General features: G+C 45.3%; 1 protein-coding gene across 2 annotated transcripts; it reads right to left on the reverse strand.

The window, feature by feature from the left end:
- Nucleotides 1-687: 687 nt before the first annotated feature.
- Nucleotides 688-15,512, reverse strand: tcf20 (transcription factor 20). 2 transcript variants are annotated; one of them, XM_085351429.1, is made up of 6 exons: nucleotides 15,234-15,512; nucleotides 4,851-13,280; nucleotides 4,497-4,590; nucleotides 4,312-4,361; nucleotides 4,041-4,141; nucleotides 688-2,112 (listed from the first exon to the last, which is right to left on the reverse strand). In XM_085351429.1, the coding sequence occupies exons 2-5, from the start codon at nucleotides 12,051-12,053 to the stop codon at nucleotides 4,082-4,084; spliced, it is 7,407 nt and encodes a 2,468-aa protein (XP_085207555.1). In that variant the 5' UTR covers nucleotides 12,054-13,280; nucleotides 15,234-15,512; the 3' UTR covers nucleotides 688-2,112; nucleotides 4,041-4,081. The 2 variants fall into 2 exon arrangements, with proteins under 2 accessions (XP_085207555.1, XP_085207554.1); XM_085351428.1 differs by having other exon boundaries at nucleotides 4,298-4,361.
- Nucleotides 15,513-15,888: the final 376 nt, after the last annotated feature.

Here is a 15,888-nt window from a genome sequence, read left to right on the forward strand (position 1 = left end):
ACCCTTTGATTAGCATACTTAGAACTGTTGTGAATACTCCACTCCTACACTGAGGGCACCTGGCAATTTTGTAACGTTATAGCAAGGTTTTTTTTCTTGCTTTATTTGAACATTTCCATCTTGATGGGAGTGGTGTCCCTGAGTGAAAGCGCTCTTATCTACAGGGTATGAGGTGGGGAATAGCTTAATTACTATGAAAAAAACGTGCATTAGAAGAATGGACTTCCATCCAGAGTTCAGGAGAGTCGTATTAAAGCACACAATGGTTCACATGTTTTCCCCCCTTTTGACCAGTCTCCATGTCCAGCAACTGCTGGTGTTAGAAATTACAGTCCCAAACCATTTGAGACATCTTCTAAAACCTGTCTGATTACATCAGTATGCCGCTAAGCTTCACAGTCAACCAAAGTCAAGAAGAAACAAGAAAGGAAGTGTGCATGTGTACAGAAATGACTACAACTAATGTGGTTATTTTCCAAGAACTCACTGAGAACATAAAAGAGATAGAACGGCTGATTTGTAATAAAAGTAGAGAGAAAAATCGGGGGATAACCATGTTAGACGAACTTGAAACAGGCGGGTTTCCCAGAGGAACAGATGTGAAAACAAATATTTCAGGCATAAGAAGAGGAACATACGTGAAGCATTTTTAAGTGTATTCATAATTCATATACATATTGACAGGTTTCTAATACAGCATGGTTTTGATAGTGTAACTGTCTTTCAGCTTGACCTTTTTTTTCTTACAAGAATAACAATAAAAAATGATAAAGACAACACCATGTACGACTCACTTTTAAATTTTTATGGCAATGCTTCTTTTGAATGGATTTTGCATCTCCCGATTAGAATGCTGCCGTGTCACAGAAGTTTGAAACCATTCAAAAGTACTTGGTTAGGCTCGCCCTCGTTCATATGACACCCTCTCCAAAGTTCGCTTCCAAAAATGTCTGACGTCTGTCAGTCGAACGTAACTTTGCACGAACGTCTTACAAACGCGTGCATCCAGTTCCACACCAATAAAACCTCTTCAGTGTCCTGTCCTTCACCTTTTCCCAGCCGGCGTGGTTAAAGATGGCAGACACACTTTAGTCCATAGTGTTATCTGCTCCTCTTACGAGCGTCTGTCCTTCTCTTTGCACATTATGAACTTTTTGTACTTGAAAAATAAGACTGTGTCCATCATTTTTCGTGAATACTATCTGTACCGTAAAAACCCCGGTGATGAAAAATAAGAACACTTTTCAAAAGGACCAAAAAATGGAATCAAAGACCCAGAAGTCAGCATTTTTTCTTTTTTTCAGTTTTTCCACACGCACTCAATTGCTCACTCATACACGACTTTAGAAAGGCAACAGATGTCCGTTCTCCAAGGCAATAATGTCTTTGTGGCAAACATGACCCTGACATTACAGACAACATCACTCTGGTTCCCCCCTCTCCAGGAATGAGGAAAAAAAATCCAATTAATGCGTAGACTGAATATAAAATGAGATACATCCATTTCATTTCCATGAGTAAATACTGATGAGGTTACAAAATAATGAGGACTAAAATAATAACTGTGATCATCCTAATATTATAAAAGGTAAAATACTAATTGTGAGAGGATACAAAGTTCTCTCCTTTCTTGGGTTTATCACCCAACTTGCTCCCAATATGTCAAAGCAAACAAAAGAAAAACAATAGAAAATACAGATGATGATGATAAGCATGAGTTAAACACTTTAAGGGTGTCACTGGAAAATTAAAGTAAGCCTAGAGAGGAAGGTTGTTTCTTTTGTTCTTTATAGCAGAGTTCCTTTAGTTCCTCTGTCAGTCTTGATGTTTTATCTCATCCCACTTCCATCTTTGTAGTCCTTTTCTTGTAGCTCCATGCCCCTGTGTTGCATGTCCATGGGGGGTTTTTTTGTTTTGTTTTTTTTTCTTTTTTCCGGCTTTTAAGTATAGAGCAACAATTCTCCTAAAAAAAATGATTTTTCTCCCTCCATTGTCTTAAATGTAAATAATGCTGAATCTTGGTGAGAAATTGTACATTCCCTTTTGTTGTCCTCAGCCGCTGATGACAGGCCAGTCTTTTTCACATTTCTCGGTCTTCTATCCCAAACTAACCTAGGAGAGAAAGAAAAAGGCATAATGAAGCAAAAAGGATACGTTGCAGTTTCGAAAAACCTTAGCATGCCAGCAGCGTTGTACAAAACAGAGACGAGAGGCATCAGTTTCCATGAGGACAGGCTGGATTGGAAGTGAGGGGGAGGCAGCGACAGGCACAAGTACAGCCACTAAGGTGAGGTGAGGAGGAGGAGTGCGAGAGCTACATGATTTTTTTTCCCTCAATGCTACTCGAAGAAACCTGCCAACAAAGAGTGGCTGCTGTGTTGCTTTTTGGAATTTAAATGAACAGAGAAGGTATAAACGAGCCAGAGGCAACAAATCCATCCATTAATGAGACAAAAGTGTCTCCACATCTTTTAATAATTAAACAAAAATAAAATGCAGCATGTGTTTGAACGTTTCTGTGGTAACTGAAGCCCTGTGTTGAGGCAGGCTTTCACACTGGAGCTGGTTGCGAGACAACGTAACATTATACACCAACATCCACTTCTACATGATTACATATAGATGACTGCTCCTAGCACACAAGCTCACAATGTGACAACTACGAGGTTTGACCCTTTAAGATCTAGCATAGAATCAAGAGCCAGAGCTTATCTCTATATTCTTACATGCTGTAGTGCCATTTCTGGCAGCATTTCAAGTTGCTATACACCAATACAACCATTATAGCCCAAACTTTAATAATATGTATGCATTAAGCGCATAGTAACTACACAAATTGCAAAAAAGTGCCAAAAAAAATATTGAAAATCGTTTTTGTTTTTACATATATTTCTAGTTAGAGAAATTTAAGAGGCTTATCCCTCAAATATGTAAATACAAAAAGGTTGCACAAAATAGTTTCCAACAACAGGAAATTCATTTTGAGTGTCTTAATAGTTTTATTTTTGAGATACACCAATTTTTATATACTGCAGGAAAAACGAAAATAAATATTATAATGCAAATTTGCAAAAAAAAAAAACAAAACAGCATGTGCATCAAAATAAACTATTTAAAGCAGTGCAATTTGATTTCTAAGCATCCCAGAAACTATACAGAAAAGCAAAAAGTCAAACATGACTTTTAAAAACACCAGCATAGGCTTATAAGGCCCTGGAGGTTAAAAAAAAGAAACCTACTTCCAGTTTCGGGCAGGTAATGGCGGACATGCAATAGTTCGCGCTGACGTCCTTTTCCAACGCAGGAAGTGTTACGAACAGCTGATCAGATCGGCAAAGCGTGTTTCTGGAATATTATGTTTTTGCTGCTGCAAGTGCTTTTTATGCAATTTTTGCAAACACCGGTCTTAAAGGGTTAAGAGGCTTTTTTTTAAAGAAACAAGTAAACATGTAAATGGTTTTGGATGAGATCTGACAACGTTTGAAAGGATGAAAATCATTTTAAGAAAAGTAAACAGTATCGCTGTATTTTCTTTGAATTTTGCGTTTAAGGAGACAGACTAATTTTTTAAAGTGTTCTTGAGCATTGGCTGGTTTTATTTACTCATATTCAGTGCAGTTCTTGTGCCTGATTATTCAGACAAATGCTTTTTTTGTGTTTAAGGCACTTAACACTGACCTATGAACCATTCAGACATTAAAAAAGGCAATTTTTAAAATGTATTTTTGGGCACTCTGTTACTAGCAGCCTGTTGCTAAAAAGTGGAATCTGTGCAAAAGTATTTCGAAACATCAACAAGGTGATGAGGTATTAGTCATAAACTCAGGGTGGTGTGCAGTTTGTGCTTTAGGAAATGGAACAAAGAAAGAAGGAAATAAATCAAAAGAACAGAGAAAAGGCGACCATCGTCCAAAGAAAAGCTTTGAATAGAAGAAGAATAAAAGTGGTCGGACTGTATTGCATTGCATCCATTTATCATTTTACCATAGCTCAAGACTTTTGCACACTACTGTATCTTACATATACAGCTGTAAACTTACAGCTCCCAGACTCCTGTGTCTCTTCCTCCTCCCTGTTTCTCTCAGCCTCTCTCTGACTGCTCCAGGTACACTGACTTGGCAGGCCGGATGCTCTGGGTAAACTGAAAGAAGGGAAGGTTGGGGAAAAAAACAAAAACAGGACGAGATAAAAGTGTGAATTAAAGAAGACTGAAGATCCTGAAAGAAATGAGGGGTTCAGGCACTGATTTGGACGTGAAAAGTAAGATATCGCACTGAATTACAAAAAGAAAACGAACCTTTCCTTCTTTACCTTGTGCTTCGGACACCGCAGCGAGAAGTTATCTTCATTCAGAGAGCAATCTGGCAAACAGACAGATTTTCAAGACTCTAAGGACACTGCCATAGACTTTTTTCTTTTTTTTTTTTAATCCAACAACAGACTTTCACATCATTTTACTATTTCCAGTGCACTTGTGCAGTAATGCAGACACTCACCTGCTTCAATAGCACATAAGTAGTGGTAGCGAAGTGTACAGCCTTTACTATAGCAGCCCAGGGTTGAGCCAACCATCTCACAGTATGAGCAGGACTGAGAAAAGATGATATAAATACATAAAAACCGTCAGATACAGAAAGACAGATACAATCTGAAAAAACTGATGAGCAAGCACACTTGATATACTGTATAGTACATGATCCACTGCAGTACTGGGTGTCTTATCAACATGCATGTATACGTGTGATTTTATTAAGCAGTGAAACCTACATAAATTTAAATAAAAAGCATAAATTTGTAATTCCCCCCTCCACCTCACCCCACCCCAAAAATGCCAAATATGTACAACTCACTGTTTCTCTGCCGCCATCTAGTGCTTCCTGCAGGCCATACAGTCTCCCATTGACAAGGTACACTCCACTGGTCCACACTATACATCCTTCATGGACCCACAGCTCCTCTGGATCCATGGGCATCTGAGGCAGTTGTGCCAGCTGTGCCAAGGGTCCCAGGGAATCCAAGGCCGGTGGAGGGGGCTGGAACGGCAGGGAGGCCTTACTGTTGGCTGGCACCATTCTGGGGGAATCCTCACTCGACTTGTGTCTCCTTTTAAAACGGGGATGCGAGGTCAGCTTTCTGTGCTGAGGTCGCTGCTGAGCTTCATCTGCAGGCTGCTGTTTCGGCGGCTGCTGCTGGTCGGTTTCAAGGTCTGGCTCTCTCTTAAGCTCAGGGATAGGTCTGATATCCAGATTCATATCCCAGGTTAGAGAGGTTTTAATGGCAGCGGACGAGGAGGAGGAGGAGGAAGAGGAAGAAGAAGAGGCAGCGTTACTGTGCTTGTCAGCCACATGCGTCATCATTTCCTCCCTCCCAGCTGGAGAAGCAGTTCTGACTGTAGTGTTAAGAGAAGCAGGGTTTGAATCCAGATTGAAGGCATAGTCGCTCTCAGATGAGGGCTTGGTAAACTGAGCATCTTGTGTTTGTGTGTCTTGGATTGTAGTCAAAGGGTTTGAGCTCACGTCTGAATTTGGTCCTGTTTTGTTTGTGCCTGTGGTTGCCTGACATTGCCTGACCTGGGGCTGATTCTTGGGGAGCTTTGCAGCATATTCAGCTGGGTAGAAAGGCCCGTAGAGATCTCCGAGGTGTTTGTAATTTGCCCATTTCTGACACAGGCAACACAGCAGGCGCCCGGAGTGATTGGTCTCCGTAATCACAGGGCCTGAAACAACATAGCCAGATGAAGGAAGTGCTTTTCCTGACTGAAGTGTAGTTTCCACCTCGTCCGTCTCCCGTTTCTCTGATTCTCTGTCTCTCCTAGATAACTGGGAGGAAAGAGCCGAGGTCAGGAGGCATTCAATTCCACTCCCACCAGCTTTCCCTCCAACTGCGCTGCGCTCTCCTTTCATCTTGTCCTCCTCAGCGTTCACAATGGTGCACACCGCCCCTATCTCTGGTACTTTTTTCTCCACGTGTATGTGGGGAACAAACAAGCCCTTTCTGTTAGGATCTGCAAAAGCTCTATTTGCGCCTAAAGGTGTATCTGGATCGTCTTTGGCCACTGAGGGCGTTGCCGCTGCCGCTCCTCGCCGCCTCCTCCTCTGCCGCCCTCTTGCTTCCAGGGGCTCGTCTTCATCTTTGACGCCTCTGCGTCTTCGCCGCACAGGTTTGACCTCGATCTCCGGCTGGGTGTCCTCGCTCTCGACGTCCACCTTCACTACCTGGGTTAACACAGGTGGGGCCAGCGGAGGAGTGGTTTTACTGTCTGGCAGAGGGGGTGCTGGCGGGGCTGTTGTGGTTGTTGTTGTTGTTGTTGTGCTGCTGCTGCTGTTGGTAGTCTGCATTGTTGGTGGAGTTGTGGGAGCAGCTGTAGCTGGAATGGCCGGTGCTGGAGGAGTGCTCAAAGTTGCATTCTGTGTTTGGACTTGAGACTGAGCGCTAGCTTGTGTTTGGACTTGGTTTTGGGCCCGTTTTTGTTTATTCACACTCCCAACAGGCCTGCCTTTTTTCTTGCCAGATGGGAAATAGCCTTTAGGCACAACACTCTCTAGCGGCTTTGAATCTTGTGGTGACAGACTGGACCTACCGGAGGACATCTGATGCTGCCTGTTGAGCATGTGCCCTTGAGCCTGGCCGTGGTGGGGCGGAGTGGTGCCATAGTAGTCGCTGCCAGGATAATCATCAAATCCCATGCCAGATTCTTGAAGTTTCTGTCGAAGAAGGTTAGCGGCAGACTGCTCTCCTCTCCTCGTCTCAAGCTGCTGGTACGTGTTGGTGAAATGCTGAATGTCTGACAGGGCAGACGAAGATGGAGGTGGGGAACCCTGAACCGGGCGAGGAAGAGGTGGAGGAGGAGGCAGTGGTCCGAGCAAAGCAAAATCCTCCTTGTCGCCAGATGCCGATGCCACAGCAGCACCTAATCCAAAGTCAAAGTCCTGTTGTTTGAGGGGCTGAGACGTCTGGTGGGGATCGCATGGGTAAGCTGATGGAGGTAGAGGCCCAGTTTCGTCAACGCCTCTAAAGGGAATCATGTCGTTTAATGAGTGACTTTCATCCATGTAACTATCGTCCCCTCCTGGAACCCTGGGGAAATGTGGCAAGTCTTGGTCCTGCGAGTCATTAAATGTTGGTATTTCGGAGTGAGAGAAGCCTGGGTAATGATTTGACTCATCATCAGTATGGCCTGCTGGCTTTTTAATATTTGGTGTGATTTTCTGCACTATTGCCTCTAGTTTCAAACCACGTCCTTTTCTGGGAGGCAAAGCCTTAGTGTTGCCACTGGATGGAGACAGAGGTTGGGAATAGGTGCTGTCTCTTGGCAGAGGGGATGAGAGCCTGGGACATGGAATATCTGAACTGGATGAGTCGTCTTCGTTGTGATGGCCAAGCTCAGACTGGGCCCCAGGAGAGTGATGTGAATTTGTGGCGGCCCTCTGTTGAGACACATCCTGGAGTTGCCTTTTGGCGGGAATGGGAGAGATAAAAGAGCGAACTCTCCTCCGTAACATTAGCGGATTTGTGTCTCCGGAGCCCCCGGCTTTGGTCTGATGCTGCACCTGTGGCTGGGTGGAATTCACGTCAGCAGGAGACTTGGTGGAGCTGGGTGGAGGAGGTGGGCAGGGATGTTTGGCTTCTTCTGTGGCTACTCTGGAGACCTCAGGTTCGGCGGCATTTTGGCCGTGAGGCATCTGCGGCAGAACGGGGCCGTGTGAAACAGGAGTTGGAGGAAGGAGAGGGGGAGGTGGTGGGGGAGGAGGAGGAGGAGGAGGAGGCTGCGCTCTGAAGTAGTCCCCCTCCATCATTCGAACACCTTCTCTTCCGGAGTGTGTCGACTCCCACATTTTCATGTCATAGTAGGCGCTTTGATGATGGAGGGAAGGTTTGCCAGCGTGCGTTTCACTTGGCATGTCAGTTTGAGAGATCATCCTCTGTCTCTGCTCTGACTGGCTGACTTTATGTCTTCCAGGGGACAAGCTGGGCTGCATCATCATCTCCTTGGTGGGCCTGCTCATCGCTTTTACCCAGTCACTCATTTCATGGTGATGAGGTGGGCCGTGAGGGTGAGGATACATTTGAAGCTTAGATGCAGCTTGAGCTGAAGGGGACAGACTGTGGTATGGATGATGGGAGGGAAAATGAGGATTGCTGCGTGACATCATATTGCCCTCTCTTGAATCTCCATATCGATATCCAGGAAATGTGCTGCTGCTGCCAGCTGACAGATCAACGCCGTGAAGGTACGGCTGATGCCTTGACGGCGAAGTTAAAGGATTAGTGTTCATAGGATGAGAAGGCAAGGGGGGAATATCAACATTACTTCGCCTATAGGGGTCAGCATTCATTACAACTGATGAATGGATCGACTTGGAATGATACTCCGTGTCTGCCTCATTAGCCCCACCACTTCCTTGCTGCTCAGTTTGCAAATTTGGAGCTTCCACCCCAGTCTCTTTTGATGCAGTTTCCATTTTCATTACTTGTTTCTCTCCCGTATCCTTTTTAGTTAGATCACTGGCTGCTGCTGCTGGAGAGGAAAATGGCTGTTGAATCACAGAAGCTCCACTCTGACTTTTCTCCCGCTCTCTCTCTCTGTCGCTCTCTCTGTCCCTCTCTGGTGTGCTGCGTCGGTTTGGCGACACATCACAGATGACAGAGCGTCGCTCTGATGGGGCTAATATGCAGCCTGATGATTTCTGAGGCTCAGTTTGACCACCGCTGCCGGTTAGTGGCTCTGGCTCTTGCAAAAGGAGCTCCTGCACAGCAGAGGATGGAGTGGAGACATTAGATAAGGCTTTTCTTGGTGGTAGAGAGTAGTCAGCTAAGTTTATGTGTTTTGTTGCTGCTTGCTGAGACTCGGCCTGTGGTAAATGGCCCTGGGACACACCCACCTCTGTTTTCTCAGCATTTTGCATAATCTTAGCGTTTGACATTTCTGACTTCACTGAGGACTGAGGCTCTGTGGTAAAATCAGGCTCGCTTCCATGCCGCTGGCTTTGGGGTTTTCCAGCGCTACCCATTTGAGCTGAACCCTCAGTTGCTCCACTCTGCATTCTCATACCTTCAGCCATGCCATATGATGGGTGTCTGGACTGAAACTGCTGATGAACTTGAAGATGTGAAGAAAATGCCTGTTCTGGTCTCCCATAGCGACGATCTAAATTGTAACCTTGAAGGACCTCTTGCAAAAGGCTTGGGAATTGCTGAAGCTGTGCATTCTCCTCGAGACCTTTAGCCCCTGATCCCTGGCCTCGCTTCACCAAAGCCTCTGCTACAGAACCACTGTCTTTCTGATGCACAGGTCCGAAACTAGGTTGTGACTGTTGGTATCCTAAATATCTTGGATTTGAATCCATCACACCCACTGGGCCAGGCCTCCCTTTGTTCTTCAAGGATAAATCTGAGCCATATGTTGATTCAGGGTAGCCATACTTATGCGGGCCAGACTGGGAAGGATTATGAGGCCGTCCGAAGTTTGATTTCTGGTAATGGGATGAATACAGACTGAGGTCTACGCCTTCATCGCCATTATGACTGCTCGACTCTCTTAAATAAGAGTGTGAGTGTTTCTCTTCTATACAGTTGTCCTGGGGATTCTTGCTTTTTTCTGTGAGACTTCCCTCAGACCGAGCGGAAACAATCACTCCAACACTACTGGCGTTGTGCTGCTCCTCAGACGTGTGCTTTTCTTCCCTCTCGTTACTGTGTAATCTGGATGTGGAGTGAACCCTATTCTCTTTGTCCTGTCCATTTTGTGTATCGACTTCCCCATCCCGCTGCATTTGGCTGCTGCCTTTCACGGTTTTATCAGCTACACCGTCGCTTTCGTTTTTAATGACTTCATTTTTAATTTCTAGTGTCTTCTTATTGCCACCTCTGCGGTCATTGTATGCTGCCCCAGACTCTGGGACACAGTTTGGCTGAGGGGGAATACTGGAGGAAGTGGATGAGGAAACTGGAGGCATCGGATGTGAGCTTGGGCCAGTCTCTGACGACTGATACACAAAGGATGGAGATGACGATGAAGCAGGAATATGAGCTTCATTTGCCTTCGCTTCAGAGGCAACTGGATCCTTTGATGAATCAGAGGTGATTACTTTGACATTTGATGTTTGTCCAGTCTGTGGTTGGCTTTGGCTCTGTGACTGAGGGTGAGAGCCAGCTGCTTCAGATCCACTGCTTGCACCGCTCATCTGCCTCACTCTCCCATGTTCCCCCTCAGAAAACTGCTCCTCTCGCTCTACCTTGGTTCCCGAGGAGCCTTCGACTGACAACAATGAGGAGTCTTCATCCACCCCGACATCTATGCTGGCTCCATCTCCGGCCCCTACTGCACTTCCATCTTTGACCGTGCTGGTGCTCGAGGCTGCGCTTGCATTGCGACTCCTCGGCTGTGATGGGAGCACGCTATACGTCGCCTGTTGCATCTGTCCGCTTTCTTTCTTCTTAGGTGAAAGCACTGTGTCAGTAAGGACCATGTGCTGAACTGTGTTTGGTAAATTGGCTACTTGTGAGCTCAAGGCATTAAGACTATTCAAGCCGGCATCCTGCATTTTGTCAACTGAAGAGGATGAATAAACAGAAGAACCTTCGTCTCGGGATCCAATTCCCGTGCCTAGCCCCATTTTACTGCGGCCTGTTGGAGGGAGATTGCTCCCTCCGGCTGCACTCATGCTGTGAGGTTTATGACTGCCACTGCTACCACAACTACTGATGCTGCTATTAGAGTTGGGTGTGGGACTTAACTGAGGCATAGTCTGCAGTAATCTACCATGACCATGGCTGCTACGAGGGTTTGATGTAGGAGGATGTGAAGGACCATGACCTGAGGGGGTTCCATGTGCCTCTGAGACACCCATCAAAGGGGAAGGAGAGGAGCTACAGCTGGGGGAGTGCACTGCCGATGCAGCTGGAGAGGGATTGGAAATTGGGCTAAAGTTTTGGTTAATTTGAGTTTGTTGCGCATTGGGATGCATTGGAGATTTGGTTATTTCTTGGGATGCTGGCTGAGGTATACTGGGATTGGAGGCCTGATGATGTTTAGCATATACAGAGCCTGGAGACTGGCCCTGCATCTTGAGAGGTGTGTCATAACCTATCCCTAAATTGTGCTGCGAGTTGCGGTGCTGTAGTGTGGCTTGCTTGTGAAGTGAATGTGTCTGTGGGGAATATCCAGGATAATTTGAAGCATGGTAACTTTGTTGAACATTCTCCATTGGCCCCACATTGTTAGCAGCAACTGAACTGGAGACTGAATTTGAACTGGAGTTGACACTGGGAGAACTGTTGACTTTGGGATCGAACCCAGCGCTGGCAGCCCCGTCGAGATATCTCTGTGGAGGGGGGCTGTACATTCCTGATGACCCCGTGGATGCGCCACCCTGGGGAGAGTAGTGCGGGTACTGATGGGTCATTCTATGTCCAGAGTGTGGATAGCTCCTATGCTGCTGTCCATGATGGATAGCTGGGAAGGTTTGCCCATGCTGGCGGTGCTGCATCTGAGAACCTGGCACTGGCTGCATTGCAGGGTTCTGACTCATATTATACTGATGAGAGGGAGAGAACGCTCCAGTACCTCCTCCTGAACCAGCACTAGAGGCATAGTCTACTGGATATGGCGACATCAGGCCAGATGACGGTGCAGAGCTAGATCCGGGATGCCGGTACTGGTGAGGTATATGTCCATCAATATTGGGGTACCCAAAACCGTAGCCCATACCTCCCCTTCTGTGCCTGTCCTTTCCACCCACTGGAAAATAGTAATCCATGGTCTCTTTCCTGTAAGGGTTATTACTGCTGCCACTGTGAATGTTACCCTGTGTTGGTGTTGGCTCCACAGCTCCTCTGTTTCTAGCACTGTAAACAAGCATGTGGCTGGCTTGACTTGGGTGGTGATGGCCTCTGTGCAGGCTCTGCTGGTGCATCCCTGCATAATCATCTGTCATCCTCGGGGATATCTGGGGCTCTGCTGGCTGTGGGGGATAGGGAGGTACGCCTCCACCCCTCCCACTGAACCCAGGGGGGAGAGAGGGGGGAACTGGACTGTTAGGAAAATTCTGCATTGTTCAGAAAACTAAAATATCCGTTAGTGTTTATATCAGGGAATGATTCCGATCAGAAACTGGAAGGCTTATGACAGTATGAATAAATGACAAAGAGAGAGTCTACGGCCTGTCAGGAAAAGAAAGAAATGCTTTTGAAATCCACCAAAGAGCAAAGCAATACATATACACATACATATATGTATATATTGCAGCTGTAATAATCACTTTTGTAGTGCCAGCAGTGGATCGGGAGGTTAAACTTAGGATGACATCTCCAGTTTTGGAAAAAGGTCAAACTGCAAAAACTGTACTTTTTAAATGTGAACGTGTACTTTCCAACGGGGGAAAAATGTTCACTTAACAGCTGGGTCTTAGAAAACAGATTCTTCTTTAAGATTTATGTCGTGAAGCAGCTTTCTACTTCAAAAAAAAATTAGAAGATTAAAAATGAGCAGTCATTCCCATGAAGCTGAAGCAGTTTGGCACCGAACAGGCAAAAGATATGGATGATTGCCACATCACCATGTGAGTTTTTCAACCTTAAATGTCTTTACGCATATGAACTCCACACTAATAACAGCTCAAGCAGGCAGAGTTATTTCTGGGTTTAAACGGTGTTACGATCCAACACGGTCTTGCAAAATGGAAAAAAACAAAAAAACAAAAAAATATCTCATTAAAACCATCGAGATTGTGCTCCGTCGCGGCGATCCTTCAGTTCGTCAAAGCGTGTAAGACTGCTGGGACTTGACTCACACCTGTGTGAGACAAAAACTCCAGTAATGGAATCAAGTGGTCTGAATCAAGACCCTCACTCAACATCATCCCAGAGGCGAACGTTCCATGGATATATTCACATCGGCTCTTGGATACAGAGTCCAACGCTTTTTCAGGCGTTCGTTTTCTCGGTCTCTCCTTTTTGGATTTCCTTTTTTAGTTTTTTGCAACTGCATGCAATCATCTGGACTGTAGAAGTATTTGATCCCTATATAGTGACCGTTCTCTCCTTGCCTCCACACATCTTGATGCTTTCCTGTGTCTTCAGCACTTAGCCATCTTACCTTTGTTTTTTTCTGTCAACCATCATTTAATTCTACCTAGTTCCATGGCAACAGTTTTCCAAAAGGAGGGTAATCCATTTATTCCACTTCAGGTTGAGTCAATTCATGCTCCTGTTTTCTGTTTCTCTTCAGTATTTCCATGCAGATGTGTTCATTTCCCATGAACTGCTGACCAGAAAAAAACCTGTTGTCAAAAAAAAAAAGAAAAGATAAATCAAATGCGTGCAGATGTAATGCGCCAACATTTATTAAATATACCTCCTGCTAAAGCTCTGTTGTCGTAGGTAAATATTTATAACTAGCAGTGCACTGATTGCTCACAGGGCAATAGCAAAGTGCATTTTGGGCTAATTGACAGTTTTATACTTATATATTGCATATATTACTTTATTAATTAATTAACTGCAACGACTCAGTGGTAAATACAACATATACGTAACACTAACAAAAAAAAACCCCTCATACTTTATTTTCAAATGATTGATCTGGGGTCACATATTATCTCAGCATTTCTCATAAGTGCACTTTATTTTCCAGTCAGCCGCATAAATATTACGCTGCACTATTGCAAATGCATTTGCAAAAAAGGGCAATAATCTAAACATGACTTAATGTTGCACAAGCAATCTCATTCAACTTCTGTCTTCTCTACTTAAAAGGCTTTCTGGTCTCGTATCATCGCTTCTCTTTTATCATTCTCTGCGAGTACAGCTTTTACTTTGGTCCACACTTTAACAATGCATGCTTAAGGCGTCTCTTGTGACTGATAAACAGACTTGGTGGCTGAAAGGAGGGTAATCAACAGTCTCTGAGTGAGGCAACAAAATACTCATCCTCACAGGTAAACAACCAACCCTGTGGAGTCAAGACAGAAGCAGTCCATCTGTCCTCTTTTTAAAATGAGAAAAGGAGACCATTAACCTTAATGTGCTTAACTTGTTTTTAAAGGATTTAATTGTTATGGGTGATAATTAAAGGGATGATGCCACCTTTATGGGGTTAGTGCCTTTAATTGTCATGTGTGACATAAGCCTCAATTGTATGTCTCTAATACACTGTAAAATTGTTAATGGCCCTAAAACAACTTTGGATGGCTTCTCCCACTGTGGGGACTTTAACTGAGCAACATTATTGGGCATCACTAGAAGCTGCAAGAAAAACATGACAATGAGCAGGGACCATGTGAGGTTGCAAAACAAACCGATCACACCGTGTCAATCGGACTGAGTCAAACCACACAGCACCATCAAACAGGTCTGATCAAATGCTCCGACGGTCACAGTTAAGGTACACCGGCGATGCAGAGCAACAGCTAAAGTTAGGTGGAGACACTTGGTTTCCATCCTTCTGTGAGCTCACGCTTAGGTTATGGACAGATTATTAATTAATCAAAGCAGCTCGCCGAGCACGACCAGGCGGCAGCATTCATAACACAGAGCAGTGCAGCAGCAGCAATAATAAAAACTGGCTCAGTGCAGTCTGTCAGCAAGTCAATCAGCTGCATGGCTGCCTAACTGATACGCAGACGCAATGTTTTTGCAGATAATTATCAAACGCTAGCTCCGTTTTATCTGGACAATTTGTCGTCTCAGACTGCCATCAACAAAACACAGGCTTTTGCACCACAACCTTAGTGGCTATATTAGCCAGTAGCAAGGTATACGCATTACAATTAGCCTTTTAGTGCTGCCTCTTTTTTTCTTTTTAGCTCCTTTAGGTTAGCGTTAGCAACAATACCTCAAATGCTGCATATTAAAATTGTAAGCTAGCCGCATATGTTGAGAGCTAGCTAAGCTAGAACCTCCAGTTAGCATTGTAGCAAGGCAGCTAATTTGCGTTTCTTGCATTTAAGACCCTGCACAAAAGAGTAGTTACAGCAGGCTAAAGGAACAGGGGCAGCCAAGCAGCGTTTAGCCACAAATAGAGAAGTGATTAGGTGCAGATGTTCCCCCCTCACATTATTCAGTGGGGCTGTGAGTAAATGGGTTAGCTAGCATAAATAAGAGACCTGGTGTGGGCACTGCAACAGAAAAATTGCCGTCACGCAGCCAGATATTTTTCTTGAATAAACAGAGCTAACGTTTGCCAGGGAGAGGCAAGTCACTCAGAGACAGGCTAGCTAACACACTGTAGATACCTGAAAACGTAGCAATACAGGCCCCTCGAAGAGTGAAAGGCTGTTTTGTGACAATCCCGCTGCTGTGGCAGGAAACCCCAGTCTAGAGTCGACTCCTCCGCCGCTTTTCCCTCAGCGCTTTTGAGTCCAGACAACCCCGACCAGCGGCGGCGAAGTCGGGGGCCCCGTCACGACACTTAGATCCCGGGCCTTTCTTCCGATCCCCCCTTTTTTCTTTTGTCCTCACCTCCAAAAAATGATGAGAGCGGAGCACAATCGGGGTGCCTGTGGGTCCCGTAACCAGCGAGGTCCATACACCCCCGCCCCCTCCCCTCTTGTTCCCTCGCCTCTCGCTCTCTCTCTCCCCCCCTCTTTCACACACCGCTTAGGTGATTCCACCTATCTCGAAGTAAAATTAAACACATTGCCCTCGCACGAGCCTCCATCAGCACGCGAAGCTTTCAGACGTCAGTTTCCGTCACTAAATTGCATTTGCATGCCTTCATCAGTAGCTCGACTCATTCGTTTTCCTGTTGGACTACTGTTTTTTTCCCCTTCTTCTTGCAACAGAAAGACCGCCTTAAAAATGCATACACACTCATATTCCTGCACCCCCTCCCTCATCTCTCTCCATCACATCCCTCCCTCCCTGCCTCCCTCTCTCAAGCTTTTGCTA

This window comes from Diplotaxodon limnothrissa, linkage group LG4, assembly GCF_057381915.1.
Source record: "Diplotaxodon limnothrissa isolate DT_005_m linkage group LG4, D_limnothrissa_male_GT1.1, whole genome shotgun sequence".
NCBI classification, from domain to species: domain Eukaryota; kingdom Metazoa; phylum Chordata; class Actinopteri; order Cichliformes; family Cichlidae; genus Diplotaxodon; species Diplotaxodon limnothrissa.

Coding starts and splice junctions, on each gene's coding strand:
- tcf20 (XM_085351428.1), bottom strand. CDS start 12,053: ATGCAGAATTTTCCTAACAGTCCAGTTCCCCCCTCTCTCCCCCCTGGG. Junction 4,591..4,850: donor TAGATGGCGGCAGAGAAACA/GTGAGTTGTACA, acceptor ATCTTTTCTCAG/TCCTGCTCATACTGTGAGAT. Junction 4,142..4,297: donor CACAAGGTAAAGAAGGAAAG/GTTCGTTTTCTT, acceptor CCCTTCTTTCAG/TTTACCCAGAGCATCCGGCC.